Source organism: Myotis lucifugus, unplaced genomic scaffold (assembly GCF_000147115.1).
Source record: "Myotis lucifugus unplaced genomic scaffold, Myoluc2.0 scaffold_6, whole genome shotgun sequence".
Classification (NCBI taxonomy): domain Eukaryota; kingdom Metazoa; phylum Chordata; class Mammalia; order Chiroptera; family Vespertilionidae; genus Myotis; species Myotis lucifugus.
The window spans coordinates 3,120,939-3,137,905 of NW_005871054.1; the positions used below are offsets into that span (position 1 = coordinate 3,120,939).

General features: G+C 39.0%; 1 protein-coding gene across 1 annotated transcript in view; it reads right to left on the reverse strand.

Moving 5' to 3' along the window:
* Positions 1-1,018: 1,018 nt before the first annotated feature.
* PEX13 (peroxisomal biogenesis factor 13) overlaps positions 1,019-16,967 on the reverse strand; it is a 20,381-nt gene continuing 4,432 nt past the window's right edge. The window contains exons 2-4 of the mRNA XM_023746570.1: positions 10,347-11,041; positions 6,501-6,626; positions 1,019-3,435 (exon numbers count right to left, since the gene is read on the reverse strand). Of these exons, the coding sequence (XP_023602338.1) occupies positions 3,137-3,435; positions 6,501-6,626; positions 10,347-11,041 (1,120 nt within the window). The 3' untranslated portion in view covers positions 1,019-3,136. The remainder of the gene's footprint in view (positions 3,436-6,500; positions 6,627-10,346; positions 11,042-16,967) is intronic.

Sequence of the window (16,967 nt, forward strand, 5' to 3'; positions counted from 1 at the left end):
CGAAGCTCGCAACCCAGGCACGGGCCCTGACCTGGAATCAAACCAACAACCTTTCAGTGCACAGGACAATGCCCAACCAACTGAGCCACAACGGCCAGGGCTGTAGTCTTATTTTTATTTAACTCAACCTTCTAGAAAATTTTTATATAAATCTAAATCTAATATTTTTCATTATTTTCCCTTTAAAAAAATTGATTTCAGAGAGAGTAATGGAGAGGGAGAGGGAAACATCGATGTGAGAGGGACTGGTTGCCTCCTACACAGCCCCCATTGGGGATCAAGCCCGAAATCCAGGCATTGCCCTGGGAATCAAACCATGAACTCCTGGTTCATGGGTCAATGCTCAACCACTGAGCCACACTGGCTGGGCATCTAATATTTTTTAACTCACAAAAAAAAGGGACACATTGGTTTGCAATTGTTAGTATACACAATGATATGAAGAAAAATAAACTTTTTATTGTTGTTAATTTTCACCCAAGGATAATTTCCCATTGATTTTTAGAGAGAGTAGAAGGGAGGGGGAGAAACAGAGAGAGAGAAACATTGATGTGAGAGAGACACTATGACTGGCTGCCTCCCGCACACGCCCTGACCAGGGCCGGGGATCAAGCCGACAACTGAGGTATGTGCCTTTGACCGGAATTGAACCCAGGACCCTTCAGTCCACAGCCAATGCTCTACCCACTGAACCAAACCGGCTAGAGTTTCCAATGATTTTTAGAGAGAGTGGAAGGAAGAGAGGGAGGAAGGGGAGAGAGAGATGGAGAAATATGATGTGAGAGAGACACATCGACTGATTGCCTCTGGAACTCACCCAACCTGGGCTGGGGATAGAAACTGTAACCCAGGGATGTACCTTTGACTGGGAATCAAACTCAAGACCCTTCAGTTCGAGGGCAGACTACTAACCACTGACACACACCGGCCAGTGTGAAAAATAGAGACTTTTTATATAAATTCCAATCCTGCAAATAGAGTTAACAGTTTATCTTAAAAAAATGTCACTCAAGTTTAATGTATTTTTATTTGTCCAATAAAAGTAATTTCACAATTAAAAATAAAATTTTAACTGCATTCAATTTGTTTTTTCCATTAAAGATAAAGGACTGCTAGATTCAAGTAAATGTGTAATTATGACAAATTGAAAGACTAAATCAAGTACATAAATAACATGTTAAAACATGAAAATTGTCTTTTTACCTTTTCCTTTCTAAACTGATAAAATCAGAAAAAAAAACTGTAAATAAAACCTGTTTTCTTATTGTAATTTGTGATTTATTAATTTATTTAACTGAAAATGTTTGGTTTTAGTAATTTCTGTAAAGTGGTACTCCTTAAATAAGTTCCTAAAAATAACAATATTGAAGCCTTGAACATTACATTTAATATCATCTAAAAAAAGTATACTAAAACTGTCATAATAAAAAAGATTACAATAAACACTCTAAGAAAAGTGAAATTATTTGTTTTTCATTCTGTGCTATACTCTTTCCCCTCTACATCTTTAATACCAGTCACAAATTCTATTGTAAAGACTCACCTTTTCTAACCTAAATAGACTGAATCAACATTTCACCTCTACACTTCACTTACAGCATTCAGTTCAGATGTCTCAACACCAAATTTAATAATTTATCAAAAATTTGTTTCAAGAATAAAATTTCTATTAATTACTCTATAACAAAGCAGAACCTCCACTAGAACAAAATGGGAAATACTATACCTGTGAATATATTCTTGTACACCTGTATTCCTGATAGTATTATTTCATAGTATAATCACAGCAAGTATACAAATTTTCCAATTTTGTGTGTAAATATTCAGTGAAATTTAACTGCATATAAAGTCATTATTAAACAAAAAAATCAAATAGCTTTATCATATGTTAAATGGCAATTCAGAATTTTATTTACAGTCTCAAGTAGTAAAAATTAAACCTAAAATAAAGTGTATTTTCAATGAACAGCCTGAATGAATATGTACTCTTGAAAAGTAATTATATTAGTGAGAAGAGAATCTATGAAAAGATTTTAAATGCTAGGATTTACTATATCATTATGCACAAACTCCAAGGACTTGAGTCCTGGTTGGAGAAAGAGAAAGGAAATCTTTCCTATATCCTGATCCATCCAGGATGAAAACTAGTCCTATTGTAAAGGGAAAAAAGTTATTTGCTCCTCAGAAGACATGAAAATAATCTGTAAGAAAGATAAATGTCAGCCTTTTTAGTAGCAGGGAAAACTATTAGGGCTAAATATACTCTAGAACCATCTCCTTCACAATGCTTCTAGTGACCTTTCCAGGATAAATTTTTAAAAACACAATAAATGATAATGGTATCAATTGTTAGTGGGCAAAAACATTTTATTGCCTAAAACAAACCCAAGACTGAATGTAATACAGATCAGAAAATTTTTATTATTCAATATAATTAAAGTTGTAAAAAAAAAAATTAGCCTTTTTTCCTGTTTTCATATATTAGCACTCAATTTCTGAGGATTTCAAGACAATTAATGTAGAATTTTAAAAACAGTAATAATCTCTACTGTAGCAAATAGTATATTCTGTAGTTCATTACTCTTACTCCTTCAGTAAACATAGGGTTTTACTTTTTAAAAAAATCCTCACCTGAGAATATGTTTATTGATTTTAGAGACAAAGAGAAAGAGAGAGAGAGAGAAAGAGAGAGAGAGAGAGAGAGAGAGAGAGAGAGAGAGAGAAAGTAAAAGAGAAAGAGGGAGAGATCAGTTGTCTCTGTTATGTGCCCCAAACGGGGACAGAACCCAAAACTTAGGTATGTACCCTGACCAGGATTGAACCTGCAACCTTTTTGGTGTATAGGACAACTTTCCAACTGGGTCAGGCAATAAACATAGGTTTTAAATAAGATGAAAATAAAACATTTTTCATAATCTTAAAATCTAGGTGAAACAAACATCCTTGTGGCCCAATAACTTGTAAAATGTAACCAGGTCACTAGACCAAGATACTAGTGTACCACTTTAACAATTTCTAGCAGCAAAACACCTGGAATAGCAATAAGTGTGTTCATTGGACTATAGAATAATTCCTATATAAGAAGTAATTTTAAAAAAGTATTCTATAGTTCAACTGCAGGCAAACATGAAAGATATCAAAGATCTTGTTTATCTCCACTTATTCCAGTGGAACTAGGTACAACTGGAACCTTACTAGTTTCAACAAAAACAGATTCAAAGGCAGCTTCTTGTTCATCCAAAGAATCAGCAGCTGTGGCTCCTTTAATTAGTGTTGTGTTGGTCAAAGGCTGTTGTTGCTTGGAAATTTTACTGGATTCCAGTGTTTTTCTACCTCTTCTTTTACCAAGGATTTTGACATAATTAGCAGGTATAAGTCCTGTTGTTTGACCATCAAGACTAGCCAGCAGCCAACCGCGCACTCTGGGTTGCTGTTCTGATGAAAGAAAAGACAGCCTTGTAATTATAACATAATTAAGTAAAAGCTGTGTTACAGTTATATAATAAAATATATAAACAAATAGCATATACACATATATTCAATATCAAATGATAGACTTAACAGTTCTAGGTCCCTTCTTATAATTTATACATTTTATAATTACTAAATATTTTTCAACCTTGAAGAACAAAGCTTATATTAGTTTGTCCATTCATAGAGTAAGGAGATTCAGCTACCCCAAAAGCTGAAAACTAACATCAATGTCTTTCATATTTTAAATTGGAATTTGAGAAATGGATTTCTCAATCCTTCTCAATAGGGTAACTCAGGGGTAAGTATAGAAGATAAATGTATACCTTACATAAGCCAGCTTTCTTTTTATTTTTTTTATTTTTATTAATCTTCACCTGAGGATATTTTTTCCTTTGACTTTTTAGAGAGAGTGGAAGAAGGAAAAGAGGGGGGGGGGAGGGGGGGGGAGAGAGGGAGGGAAAGAGAGAAAAACATCGATGGGACAGAGGCACATCGATTGCTTGCCTCCTGCATGCACCCAGAGCAGGGTAGGGATCCAACCTTCAGTTCGAGGGTGAATGCTCTAACCACTGAGAAATTCGGCCCAGGACAGCCAGCTTTCTTTACATACCTTTAGCCAAAATATAAAATTCATTCTATGTGATTGTGATGAACAATCCTGAAGACAGTGAATGTTAATTTTAATCCAAAAATGAAGACCTCTGTTATCTCCAACCTTGACAAAAAGTTAAAAGCAATAACCTAAGCCAGTGGTTCTCAACCTTCTGGCCCTTTAAATACAGTTCCTCATGTTGTGACCCAACCATAAAATTATTTTTGTTGCTACTTCATAACTGTAATGTTGCTACTGTTATGAATCGTAATGTAAATATCTGATATGCAGGATGGTCTTAGGTGACCCCTGTGAAAGGGTCCTTCGACCGCCAAAGGGGTCGCGACCCACAGGTTGAGAACCAATGAGTCCTAAGCTTCAAGTAGGAAAGATTACTTAATATATTCAATTTTTAATTTTGGTATTCTTCCACCTATTTTATCCATGTCTTTAAAAAGCTGTTTAACACTAGAGTTTTAGTTCAACATTATAATTTAGACACAATATGACATTTTAGTGTTTAATATGCTATAAAAAAAGAAGAAACAAATTAACCATGTCTGTGACAGATTTTATTCTAAGTGCACAAACATACTTTACTTGAGCAATGGAAGAAAGCAAAGAAGCAAAGCCAATGTGTTAAGAGACAATATTAGTAGAAGGCTAATCTGAGCTCTAACATTTTTCTGAATTATTATAATAAAATTGAAAGAAACCTTTTTTATTGTTTATTTAGATTAATTAAAACTATCTCTATTGATCTTATCTACATCAAGAAATCTTATAGCCCTAGCTGGTTTGGCTCAGTGGATAGAACATCAGCTTATGGACTGAAGTGTCCCTGGTTAGATTCCAGTAAAGGGCACATGCCTGGGTTGCAGGCTTGGTTCCCAGTAGGGGGCGTGCAGGAGGCAGCCTATCAACGATTAATTATTCTCTCTCATCATTGATGTTTCTATCTGCCTTTCTCACTGAAATCAATAAAAATATATTAAAAGCCCTAGCTGGTTTGGCTCAGTGGATAGAGCATTGGCCTGAGGACTAAAGGGTTCCAGGTTCGATTCCAGCCAAGGGCACATGCCCGGGTTGCAGGCTCAATCCCCTCCAGTAGGGAATGTGCAGGAGGCAGTCAATCAATGATTCTCTCTCATCATTGATGTTTCTATCTCTCTAGCTCTCTCCCTTCCTCTCTGAAATCAATAAAAATATATTTAAATTAAAAAATATATAAGAAAAAAGACATCTTATAAAGAACTCATTCTTTTGAAATTCAAAATAGTAAGATGTGATTTTTCACTAGATGGAAAACATGAATATAATGGCTAGAGGTGAGATTTTGTGTATGAGGGGATGCGGCAGAGATTTAGCAAACTGGACCTAAAATTTTAAATTATTTACATACTAGAGGCCTGGTGCACGAATTCATGCATGGGTGGGTTCCCTCGGCCTGGCTGGCAATCAGGGTGGGCCACTGGTGGTCTGTGAGGTCTGAAAGGTTGGCGACCGCTGGGCTAAAGTTCCCATTTAGTAGACCGCAGGGGAAACAGCCAAAGTGGTTCCAAAGTCAGATAAACCTACATTCATAGTCCAGCTCTACCACATCTTAGTTTTGCGATTCTGGTCGATTTACTCAGAATTCTGAGTCTTAGTTTTCTCATGTCTAAAACAAGGACAAGGTAACAGTTGGCACTTTATAGCATTATTATTATAAGGGTTAAGTAAAACATGTAAAGTATAGTGCCTTGTACATAGTAAGTAGTATTCTATAAATGACAGAGGTTATTGTTATTACTAGGATCTTTACCAACAATGTGACTTTTTGTAGCAAACCTGAATCCTCATAAACATACAAAGAATCTTTTTTTGTAAATCAACAAAAATTCTGATTTTCATTACTGGAGATAGCCGAAGAAAAAAGCCACTTTGTCTAGACCTGTTAAAAACTGTTGGTGACCTGGTCCAAATATTTCATGACAGTAATTCCTAAAATATTTATGTTGAAGTTTCTGAAGTAAGCACTATTCAAGTAAAAAAAAAAAAAAAAAAAAAGCAGTAACAGCCCCAGCATTCAAAGGAGGAAAGGGATACTTAAATGATGCTAGATAATTTCTTTGGTTTGTTATATTTATTACATTTAGCATTTGCCTCATGTTTTTGTGTAGCGATTAAGAGTTTGGACTTCAAGCATTTTGGGTTTAGAAGAGATTATATAAACAAGCTCTTTCCTTATCTCAGTTAAATATTATTAAAACCACTATTTGGGCCATTTCTCCCCCACCACCCAGATTTGAAAGTTCAAAATAGACATGAAAAGTGAAATCCTAGTAATTACTTCTGAGTTAACTAATAATAACCAATATTTTGTTGCAGTTTTTAATACATTTACAAATTCAAAAAATTCACAGATAAAATCAATTTATTCATGTTTTGTTACCTTTGAGAGCTAAGTTGAGCATATCACCAGCACGGAAAGAAATTTCTTCTTCAGATAGGGCAGCAAAATCATATTCTGCTCTAGCAACTACATGGTCATCCTCACCACTTGCCCAGTTGGTGTTGTCTATAAACCAAATTAAGAATTAAAATTAGGTTAGTAAAACTTACAAACAAAAGATGAAGATATTTGACTGGCTCTGGTTTGCAAGTTGCATAAATTTGTCAAAAAAAGCTACCCCTTACATTCTATAATTAACACGATGTAAAGTCAACAGTTCACTAGAATATCTATTATGAGCTTTTACCTTTTCTTCAAGCTCAAAATTCTAGCTCCCTTACTTTAGGCCAAGGGTTAGCAAAGTTTTTCTATAAAGGGCCAGACAGTAAGTAAATATTTTAGACTTTGCAGGTCATGAGGTGAATTGAAGATATTGTACTTATTTAACGAAAGAAAAAACTTTTCCATAAATTTTTTGACAAAACTCAAAATGTAATAAAAATTGAGTTATTTTTTTATAATACAGGTCTTCTACTGAGAAGAATGGGATTTTGGGGGTGGGAGGGATATTTTGGGGTTTAACTATAGTGCTTCCTATCATCATATCAAGTGCAAATGTTCATCTGTTAATGTTCATACATAAAAAGACCTGAGGTATTTCATCTTTGAAAATATTTTTTCATACAGACAGGTACTGACAAATCCTGATATTAATTCACTGAACTTGCGGTTTTAATTGAGTATATCCATCCATAAGTAGATAAAGAGTAGAATTCTGTTAAATTCTTCTTTTGTATTAATGTATGTCATGCCATTACATTAGAGATTAATTCACTTCCAAAATGAAAATCATTTAAGTGGAAACTTCTTACTTGCATAGTTCAATGGACTTTGAAATATGGACATTTCCTTTGCATTTGCATGGAGATCCCAAAACACTGTATTCTTCCCTCCATCTCTGGCTACTCAGACTTTGCTTCTTTCCCACTGGCTTCCTTGCTGTTCACATGACATGTCAGGCACACTACCACTTACATACCTTTGTTATTCCCTACACCTCAAATAGCTGCAGGCCTTAATCTCTCACCTCCTTAAGGGAAGCTTCCTGACTGGGGTAGCACTGTGACCCCACTTCCTAACCCTGGTTCTGCAGCACTCTTATTTCTCTTCCTATGGCACTATCTCCCTGACTTTCACAGGTGACCCATGAACAATGCAGGGGTTAGGAGAGCTGACCCCTGTGCAGTCTAAAGTCCATGTATATCTTTGACTCTATAGTCCGTCCCTTGTATCTGCGGATTTGACTAACAATAAATGAAAAGCAGTATTTTTCATCAATGGTTGGGAATGAGAAAATACTGTTTTCGATCCATGGCTGGTTGAATCCATGGATTCGAATCCCGAAGATACAAAGGGCTGATTGTATTTATTGAAAAAAAATCAGCAAATAAGTGGACCCCGAAGTTCAAACACTTGAGACAGACCAATCTCTTTAGAACATTGTGTATAAGTTTGCTTAAAAAACCATACACACAAAAAGCACATCCTTTCCTTACTAAATGAAGATTAAGAGCTTCCATTATTAGCCTTCAACCTTATTATCCTTTCATTCTATGCAATAGGACAGCTGCTGAATATCATATTCCCTATGTACTTTTGTTCAAGCTGACAGTCTTTTTGTTGTTGTTGTTGAAAGTATTACATGTCCCCTTTCCCCCCCAATTTACTCCCTCCAACCTGCCCTTGACCCCATCCCAGGCCTTCAGCACCCTATTGTCTGTGGCCATGGGCCATGCATATATGCATACAAGGTCTTTGGTTGATGACCTCCCTCCCACTCACCCTCCCCCGCCTTCCCTCTGAGATTCTGCATGCTGTTCCATGCTTCCATATCTCTGGATCCACTCTTGTTCATCAGTTTATTTTTGTTCCTTAGATTCCACATGAGTGCGATCATGTGATACTTGTCTTTCTCTGACTTTTTTTCATTTAACATGGTACTCTCCAAGTCCTTCCTGCTGTCTCAAAGGGTAAAATATTCTTCTTTTTTACTGCTGCATCGTATTCCATGGTATAAATGTACCACAGCTTTTTTATTCATTCATCTACTGACGGGCACTTGGGCTGTTTCCAGATCTTAGCTATTGTAAATTGTGCTGCTATGAACATAGGGATGCATACATTCTTTCTGATTGGTGCTTCGGGTATCTTAGGATATATTCCTAGAAGTGGGATCACTGGGTCAAATGGCAGATCCATATTTAATTTTTTGAAGAAACTCCATACTGTTTTCCATGATGATTACACCAGTCTGCATTCCCACTAGCAGTGTACTAGGGTTCCCTTTTCTCCACATCCTCGCCAGCACTTTCATCTGTTGATTTGTTGATGGTAGCCATTCTGACAGGTGTGAGGTGATACCTCAGTGATGTTTAATTTGCATCTCTCTAATATTCAGTGGGTTTGAGCATTTTTTCATATGTCTCTTGGCCATCTGGTATGTCCAAGAGACATATGAAAAATGTCTCTTGGTATGTCCTCTTTGGAGAAGTGTCTATTTAGGTCCTTTGCCCATTTTTAAAATTAGATTGTTTGTCTTCCTTTTGTTAAGTTGTATGAGTTCCTTATATATTTTGGATATTAACCCTTTATCAGATATATCATTGCCAAATATGTTCTCCCATACAGTGGGCTCTCTTTTCATTTTGTTGAAAGTTTCCTTTGCTGTGCAGAAGCCTTTTATTTTGATGTAATCCCATTTGTTTATTTTCTCCCTAGTTTCCTTTGCCTTAGGAGATGTATCTATAAATATACTGCTACAAGAGATGTCTAAGATTTTGCTGCCTATAGTTTCTTCTAGGATTTTTATGGTTTCACGACTTATATTTAAGCCTTTTACCCATTTTGAGTTTATTCTTGTGTATGATGTAAGTTGGTGGTCTAGTTTAATTTTTTTGCATGTTATCTGTCCAATTTTCTCAACACCATTTATTGAAGAGACTGCTGACTCCAATGTATGCTCTTGCCTCCTTTGTCAAATATTGAGCGTAATGGCTTAGGTCAATTTCTGGGTTCTCTGTTCTGTTCCATGTATGTATTTGCCTTTCACAGTCTGTTTTTCCCTACCTAACTGATGAAATGTTACCTGTCCTTCAAAAATCTAACTTAAATGCTACTTCTGGGATACTAATAGCTGCCCCCAAAAAACTAGCTTTGCTTTTCTAAATTGAGATAGCACTCGGTACCAGTTGGTGGAGAAGGAACTAAACAAACAGGCCTGGTTTTGTTTCTAGTCCTACTTTATTAAAGATGTGATCTTGGGCAAGTGACTTCTTTGAACTTTAGTTTTGTCCCTTGTAAAATGAAGGTAATTCCTATCTCTTAGGGTTATTGTAAAAATTAAGTGAGATAAAATATACAAAATACTTAGTAGTGTCTTTTATATAAAAAAGGCTCAATAAATCCTATCTTTCCCCAACTGTCCTTATTCCTTACCACACTCTTTCTGCCTCATCACAATTACCTGTATATGTGTCTTACTCATCTCCCTGCCAATTGACTTTTAGAAAAAAGGGAATTATGTTCTATGTATACCCCATAGCATCAAATTCAGCACCTTGTAAATAGTAGTTAGGTAATGTATACTGTTATACTGAGGGAATAATGAATAAATCAACAAGCTGTTTTTGCTATATATTTCTTTTCCAGTTCTGAAGTTCTGAACTAAAAATATAACTGGATCAAAAATATTAAATACAAATAAATATAAAGAATGTTAATGTAACAAATCTATTCTTGAAATTTGAGATTGTTATGTGGTTTCAGAACCTGTTCTCTTACTCTTACCTGTTATTTCATCACTGTGGGTAGATAGCAGTTTCCAGATGAGGTAAGGACCACCAAGGATAACAGCAAAGAACAAGAATATTGGCCAAGATTTTGCTGAGTTAGCCGCTCTGTCATCAGCACCAAGGCAAGCCACAGTTCTTTCACTTTCTGCCCATAGGTCCTCATTCTCGGAGCCTCTTCTTAAACCTATCATCTGTTGTAACCGTCTATAAAGATACCTTATAGTCCTAACTAATGCAAAAGCTGAAAAAACCTTTGTGAAGTGTATTTTTAATCGGGAAAAATGATTCGCTACATCCAATACAGCCCTAAAACTGTTATACACAGCTGAAAAGGTAGCATCCATCATCATACTGACAGAGGCAAATGCATGTACAATACTTTCGATGGACTGAAATGCACCTCTGCTGCTTTCTTCAGCTTGCTGAACAAATCTACTAGGCGGAAGATCATCTACACGGAGGCGGTTATAGTTTAACCCATTATATCCATAACTATAAGGGCTATAGCTTCCATAAAACGAATTTCCATAGGCACCATATCCTGAAGAAAATGAGCTGTAAGCAGGTCTGAAAGTGTTCACACTGCTACTTCCTGTCTGGTGTGATGGCCTTGGAAGAATAGGTGGGGGTACTCTGGTAAGTGCTGGTTGTCCAGGTCTTGTCAATAAAGTAGGACCCAAATCAGCAGATCTAAAACAAACAAACAAAATTCAAAATAGTAACTTAAACACAATAGGTTCAATTCAAATGAAATATTAAACACCTCCGATATCTAGTGTTACGAGATTCTACTGAAGATATGTTAAGAGTAAGGAATAGTCTCTAATATCCAGTTGCTTAGAATTTCAGTGTTAAGACAAAATGCATAAAATAACATAGCCAAATAACTCTTATTTTCTTGTTTACTTATGCTACCATTATTTGTACTATCTTCAATCTGTACTTTCTTTTTAAGACTCTTGTCCATTTTCTCAGGGTTGGTTGTTAGATATTGTCCTAACATACTTGTACCTAAATGACACTATCAAAATTACTACAGTTTTATAGTTTTTAATGTCCAATAAAACAAATCCTCCCACAATGATCTTCATATTCAAGAGTGTCTTGGCTCACCCTGGCCGGTATGGTCAGTTGGTTGGAGTGTCGTCCCATGCACTGAAGGGTGGAGGGTTCAATCCCTGGTCGGGGTATGTATGGGAGGCAACCAATCAAGTTTCTCTCTCACATCTATGTTACTTTCTCTCTGACCCTCTCCCTTCCTCTCTCTCTAGAAGTGGTTCTCAACCTTCCTAATGCCGCGACCCTTTAATACAGTTCCTCATGTTGTGGTGACCCCCAATTTCATTGTTACAAATTGAACATAATTAAAGCATAGTGATTAATCACAAAAACAATATGTAATTATATATGTGTTTTCCGATGGTCTTAGGCAACCCCTGTGAAAGGGTTGTTTGATCCCCAAAGGGGTCGCAACCCACAGGTTGAGAATTGCTACTCTAGAATCAATGAAAAACATATCCTCCGGTGAGGATTAAAAAAAAAAAAAGTGTGTCTTGGCTATTTAATCCTTTTAATTTCCCTGTATACTTTAGAATCAGAACTTGAAGTTCTGTATCCCACTCTCCCCACCCAAAACCATACTGAGATTCTCTTTGGGATTACATTGAATCTGCAGGTTAATTTGAGGTCATCAATGTCTTTATAATATTGAGAGTTTCAACCCACTAATACAATATATGTTTCATTTATTTAGCTTTTTAAAAATATATTTTAAAATTGATTTCAGAGAGGAAGGAAGAGGGGAGAGAGAGAGAGAGAAGCATCAACGATGAGAATCATTGATTGGCTGCCTCCTGCAAGCCCCCTACTGGGGATCGAGCCCGAAACCTGGGCATGTGCCCTTGACTGGAATCGAACCCGGGAACCTTCAGTCCTCAGGCTGACGCTCTATCTACTGAGCCAAATCAGCCAAGGCTTTTAAAGATTTTTCTCAAAAGTGGTTTTTAAAAATAACTTTATGGACTCTCAGTAATGTTTTATAGCTTATTATATGGAGGTCTTCCTTTAGATTTATTCCTATTTATTTTTTGGTACATGATGTCTTTCTAAAATTTCACTGTTACTGTTATGCAGAAATAATTGATTTAAAAAATATGGTCCTTGTATCCAGCAACCTTGTTTTGGATTCTTCTCTTGGATTTTCTAGATTCTTAAGATTTGCAGTCATAGTGTATGTGAATACTGATAGGCTTATTACTTCTTTTTCAATCCTTACAGCTTTAATTATTAAGGTTTTGCATCTAGGACATGCAGTATAATCTTGACTAGTGATAATAACAGGCATCCTTGTCTCATTCCTGATCTCAAAGTAAAGTTTTCAATAGGTCACCATTATGTATTGTTTGCTGTAGGTTTGTAAATTTAGTAGTTTCTTTTCTATTTGTTTGTTAAAAGTTTTTACCACTAATAAACACTGAACTTTATTGAATAATTTCTCACCATCAAGATGATTATGATTTTTCTCCTTTATTCTCTTAACTAGAGGCCCGGTGCACGGGATTCGTACACTGGTGGGAGGTATGGCCTGCGGGGATTGGCCTGCTGTGGGAGCTCTGCTCATCCAGGTCAGCCAAGTGGCTGCAGCAGGAGCAACTGCTCATCCAGGTCAGCCGAGCAGCTGTGGACCCACCTCTGAGCAGCTGCTCCCGCTTCAGAGAGCAGCTGCTCATCCTGGTCAGCCAAGAAGCATTCCCACTGAGGGAGCACACTGACCACCAGGGGGCAGCTCCTGTGTTGAGCATCTGCCCCCTAGTGGTCAGTGGGCATCTTAGGGACTGGTCGACTGGTCATTCTGGATGTTCCACCGTTTGATCACTGGGCTTTTATAATATAGGACTAGAGGCCCGGTGCACAAAAATTTGTGCACTCGGGGGGGGGGGGGCGTCCCTCACCCCAGCCTGTGCCCTCTCACAGTCTGGGACCCCTCGGGGGATGTCCACCTGCTGGCTTAGGCCCGCTCCTTGGGGGGAACGGGCCTAAGCTGGCAGTCAGACATCCCTCTGGCAGCCCAGGAGCCCGCGGGGGATGTCCACTTGCCAGCGGGGAGCAGGCCTAAGCTGCAGTCAGACATCCTTAGTGCTGCTGAGGAGACGGGAGAGGCTCCCACCATCACTGCTGTGCTGGCAGCTGTTAGCCTGGCTTGTGGCTGAGCAGAGTTCTCCCTGTGGGAGCACACTGACCACCAGGGGGCAGCTCCTGCATTGAGCGTCTGGCCCCTGGTGGTCAGTGTGTGTCATAGTGGCCAGTCATTCCCAGTCGTTCTGCTGTTAGGGTCAATTTGCATATTACCCTTTTATTATATGCCTGGTGCATGGGTGGGGGCTGCTGGTTTGCCCTGAAGGGTGTCCCGGATCAGGGTGGGGGTCCTGCTGGGGTGCCTGGCCAGCATGGGTGAGGGGCTGAGGGCCGTTTTCAGACTGGCCACAGCCCCTTCAGGGTGGGGGTCCCCGCTGGGGTGCCTGGCCAGCCTGGGTGAGGGGCTGATAGCTGTTTGCAGGCTGGCCACGGCCCCCAGCCACCCAAGCTCCCAGTGGAGGCTGGCTGGAAGCAGGTATCTGGGATTTATTTATCTTCTATAATTGAAACTTTGTTGCCTTGCGTGGAGGCCACAGCCGGCCAGGGCAGGCGGGAAGCTTGGCTTCCTCCATCGCCGGGGCAACCAAGCCTCCTGCTTGCTCCAGCTCCGTGGCTGCTGGCTGCCATCTTGGTTGGGTTAATTTGCATATAGTCACTGTGATTGGCTGGTGGACGTGGCTTAAGGTGTAGCGAAGGTACGGTCCATTTGCATGTTTGTATTTTATTAGTGTAGATGATGAAATACATTAATTCTCAAATGTTAAAGCCAACCTACATTCCTGAAGTAAAACTAAATAGCCATGATATACTCCTGATTTTTTTTTTGTTTTCTTTGGTTTTTTATTTTTTTAAATTAAATCTTTATTGTTCAGATTATTACAGTTGTTCCTCTTTTTTCCCCCCATAGGTCCCCTCCACCCAGTTCCCACCCCACCCTCTGCCCTTACCCCCACCCCTGTCCTCATCCATAGGTGTACGATTTTTGTCCAGTCTCTTCCTGCACCCCCCATACCCCATCCCCCCCCCCCGAGAATTGTCAGTCCACTCCCTTTCTATGCCCCTAATTCTATTATATTCACCAGTTTATTCTGTTCATCAGATTATTTATTCACTTGATTTTTAGATTCACTTGTTGATAGATGTGTATTTGTTGTTCATAATTTGTATCTTTACCTTTTTCTTCTTCCTCCTCTTAAAGGATACCTTTCAGCATTTCATATAATACTGGTTTGGTGGTGATGAACTCCTTTAGCTTTTTCTTATCTGTGAAGCTCTTTATCTGACCTTCAATTCTGAATGATAGCTTTGCTGGGTAAAGTAATCTTGGTTGTAGGTTCTTGGTATTCATCACTTTGAATATTTCTTGCCACTCCCTTCTGGCCTGCATAGTTTCTGTTGAGAAATCAGCTGACAGTCATATGGGTACTCCCTTGTAGGTAACTGACTGTTTTTCTCTTGCTGCTTTTAAGATTCTCTCTTTGTCTTTTGCTTTTGGCATTTTAATTATGATGTGTCTTGGTGTGGTCCTCATTGGATTCCTTTTGTTTGGGGTTCTCTGCGCTTCCTGGACTTGGAAGTCTATTTTTTTTCACCAGGTAGGGGAAGTTTTCTGTCATTATTTCTTCAAATAGGTTTTCAATATCTTGCTCTCTCTCTTCTTCTGGAACCCCCCTAATTCGGATGTTGGTATGCTTGAAGCTGTCCCAGAGGCTCCTTACACTATCTTCATATTTTTGGATTCTTTTTTCTTTTTGTTTTTCCGGTTGGGTGTTTTTTGCTTCTTTGTATTTCAAATCTTTGACTTGATTCTTGCGATCCTCTAGTCTGCTGTTGAATCTCTGTATAATATTCTTTATTTCAGTCAGTGTACGCTTAATTTCTAGTTGGTCCTTTTTCATAACCTCGAGGGTCTCACTAGATTTCTTGAGGGTCTCACTAAATTTATCGGCAGTTTCTAGAAAATTCTTGAAAAACCTTAAAAGTGTGGTTTTGAACTCTATATCCAGTAGTTTGCTTTCCTCCATTTCTGTCATTTGTGACCTGTTTCTTTGTCTCCGCATTTTTTATGCTTCCCTGTGTTGATAGAGTGGCTTTCTGTGCTAGGTGTCCTATAGGGCCCAGTGGCTCAGCCTCCCCAATTACCTGAGGTGGACACTCTTGGTGCACCCCTTTGTGGGCTTTGTGCACAGTCTTGTTGTAGTTAAACCTTGATTGTTGTAGGTATCACTGGGAGGAAATGACCTCCAGGCCAATTGGCTGTGAGAATCAGCTGTGTCTGCAGTGGGAGAACTTCTGTGCTGGAGACACCCTCTGGGGCAAGACTTGCTTCAGTGGGGCTTTGGTGCTCACTGAGTCTGCCCCCTGAGTGTGTCCCTTATGGATCTGAGGAGTTGTAATTTGGATGGTCCCACTCTGACCACTGGGTACACTGGCTCTTGGATCTAAGGAGGTGCTAATTTAGCCTTTGCCTGAGGCTACCCAGCAGGAGCTATGGAGAGATCTGCAGATTCCTCTTCTTTGTTTGAGGTTTGGAGGTGCCCAGATGAGGCCCAGCTGTGAAGCAATGCAAACGGCTGTGGGGCCTTGGGCCTTATTTTTGGAAGTTCTGGGTCTCTCTGACCCAGCTGCAGTTTGTTAGGTAATTTTCAGATTGCAAAGGGCCAGGCCTTTCATATGCAAAAGCCTCTGTGCACAGCTTGGGTGGGGCGGGGTCTCAGGGGATCAACAGGGCGGAGCAAGCAGCTATGGCTGCTCCTCAGTCCTACCCTAAGAGGCCCCGCGTCTCAGTGTCCTGGTAATCGCTGCAAGCATCTCTGAGAGAAAGCCGCCCTCGAGTTCCAACTGATGCCAGACAGTCCAGTTTCTCCCCGTATGAGTCTGGATCCCCAGAGACTCACCCGGAACTGGAGTTCAGAGCAGTCGGGAGCTTGAGACTCCCTCCTGATTGAAAAAGACAACCGTGTCCTCAGTTGCCAGCCCTTTCCATGTGGGCCTCCGTACCTCTGCACTTTACTTCTGTACCTCCTCTGAGTCTCAGTGTGCTTTTCTCTTTCCTTCTAGTTGTAGAATTTCCACTCAGCCAGCCTTCCTGTGCTTTTGGATGATGTCCGTTTTGTCTTTTAGTTGTATTTTTGAAGTGGTTGTGGCGAGGCAGCAATTTCCGGTGTTTACCTATGCCACTATCTTGGTTTCTCATCACTCCTGATTTGTTTTGCCAGTATTTTATTGAAGATATTTTTGTATCTACTTTCATAACAGAATGCCTTAATTTGTTTTTGTCAAGTTTCGGTATCAAGGTTAAACTGGCCTCTTATAAAGAATTGAGGAATATTTCCTTCTTTTCTATAATAGTTTGTATATTTATTTCTTGCCGGGAGCCGGTCCATCCTTGCTGCTTGACACAGTCGCTGCAGAGAAGAAACATCTTCACAGCATATGTTTCAAGGGACCTGGCGTATATGGCATACTGTTCTTAATATGT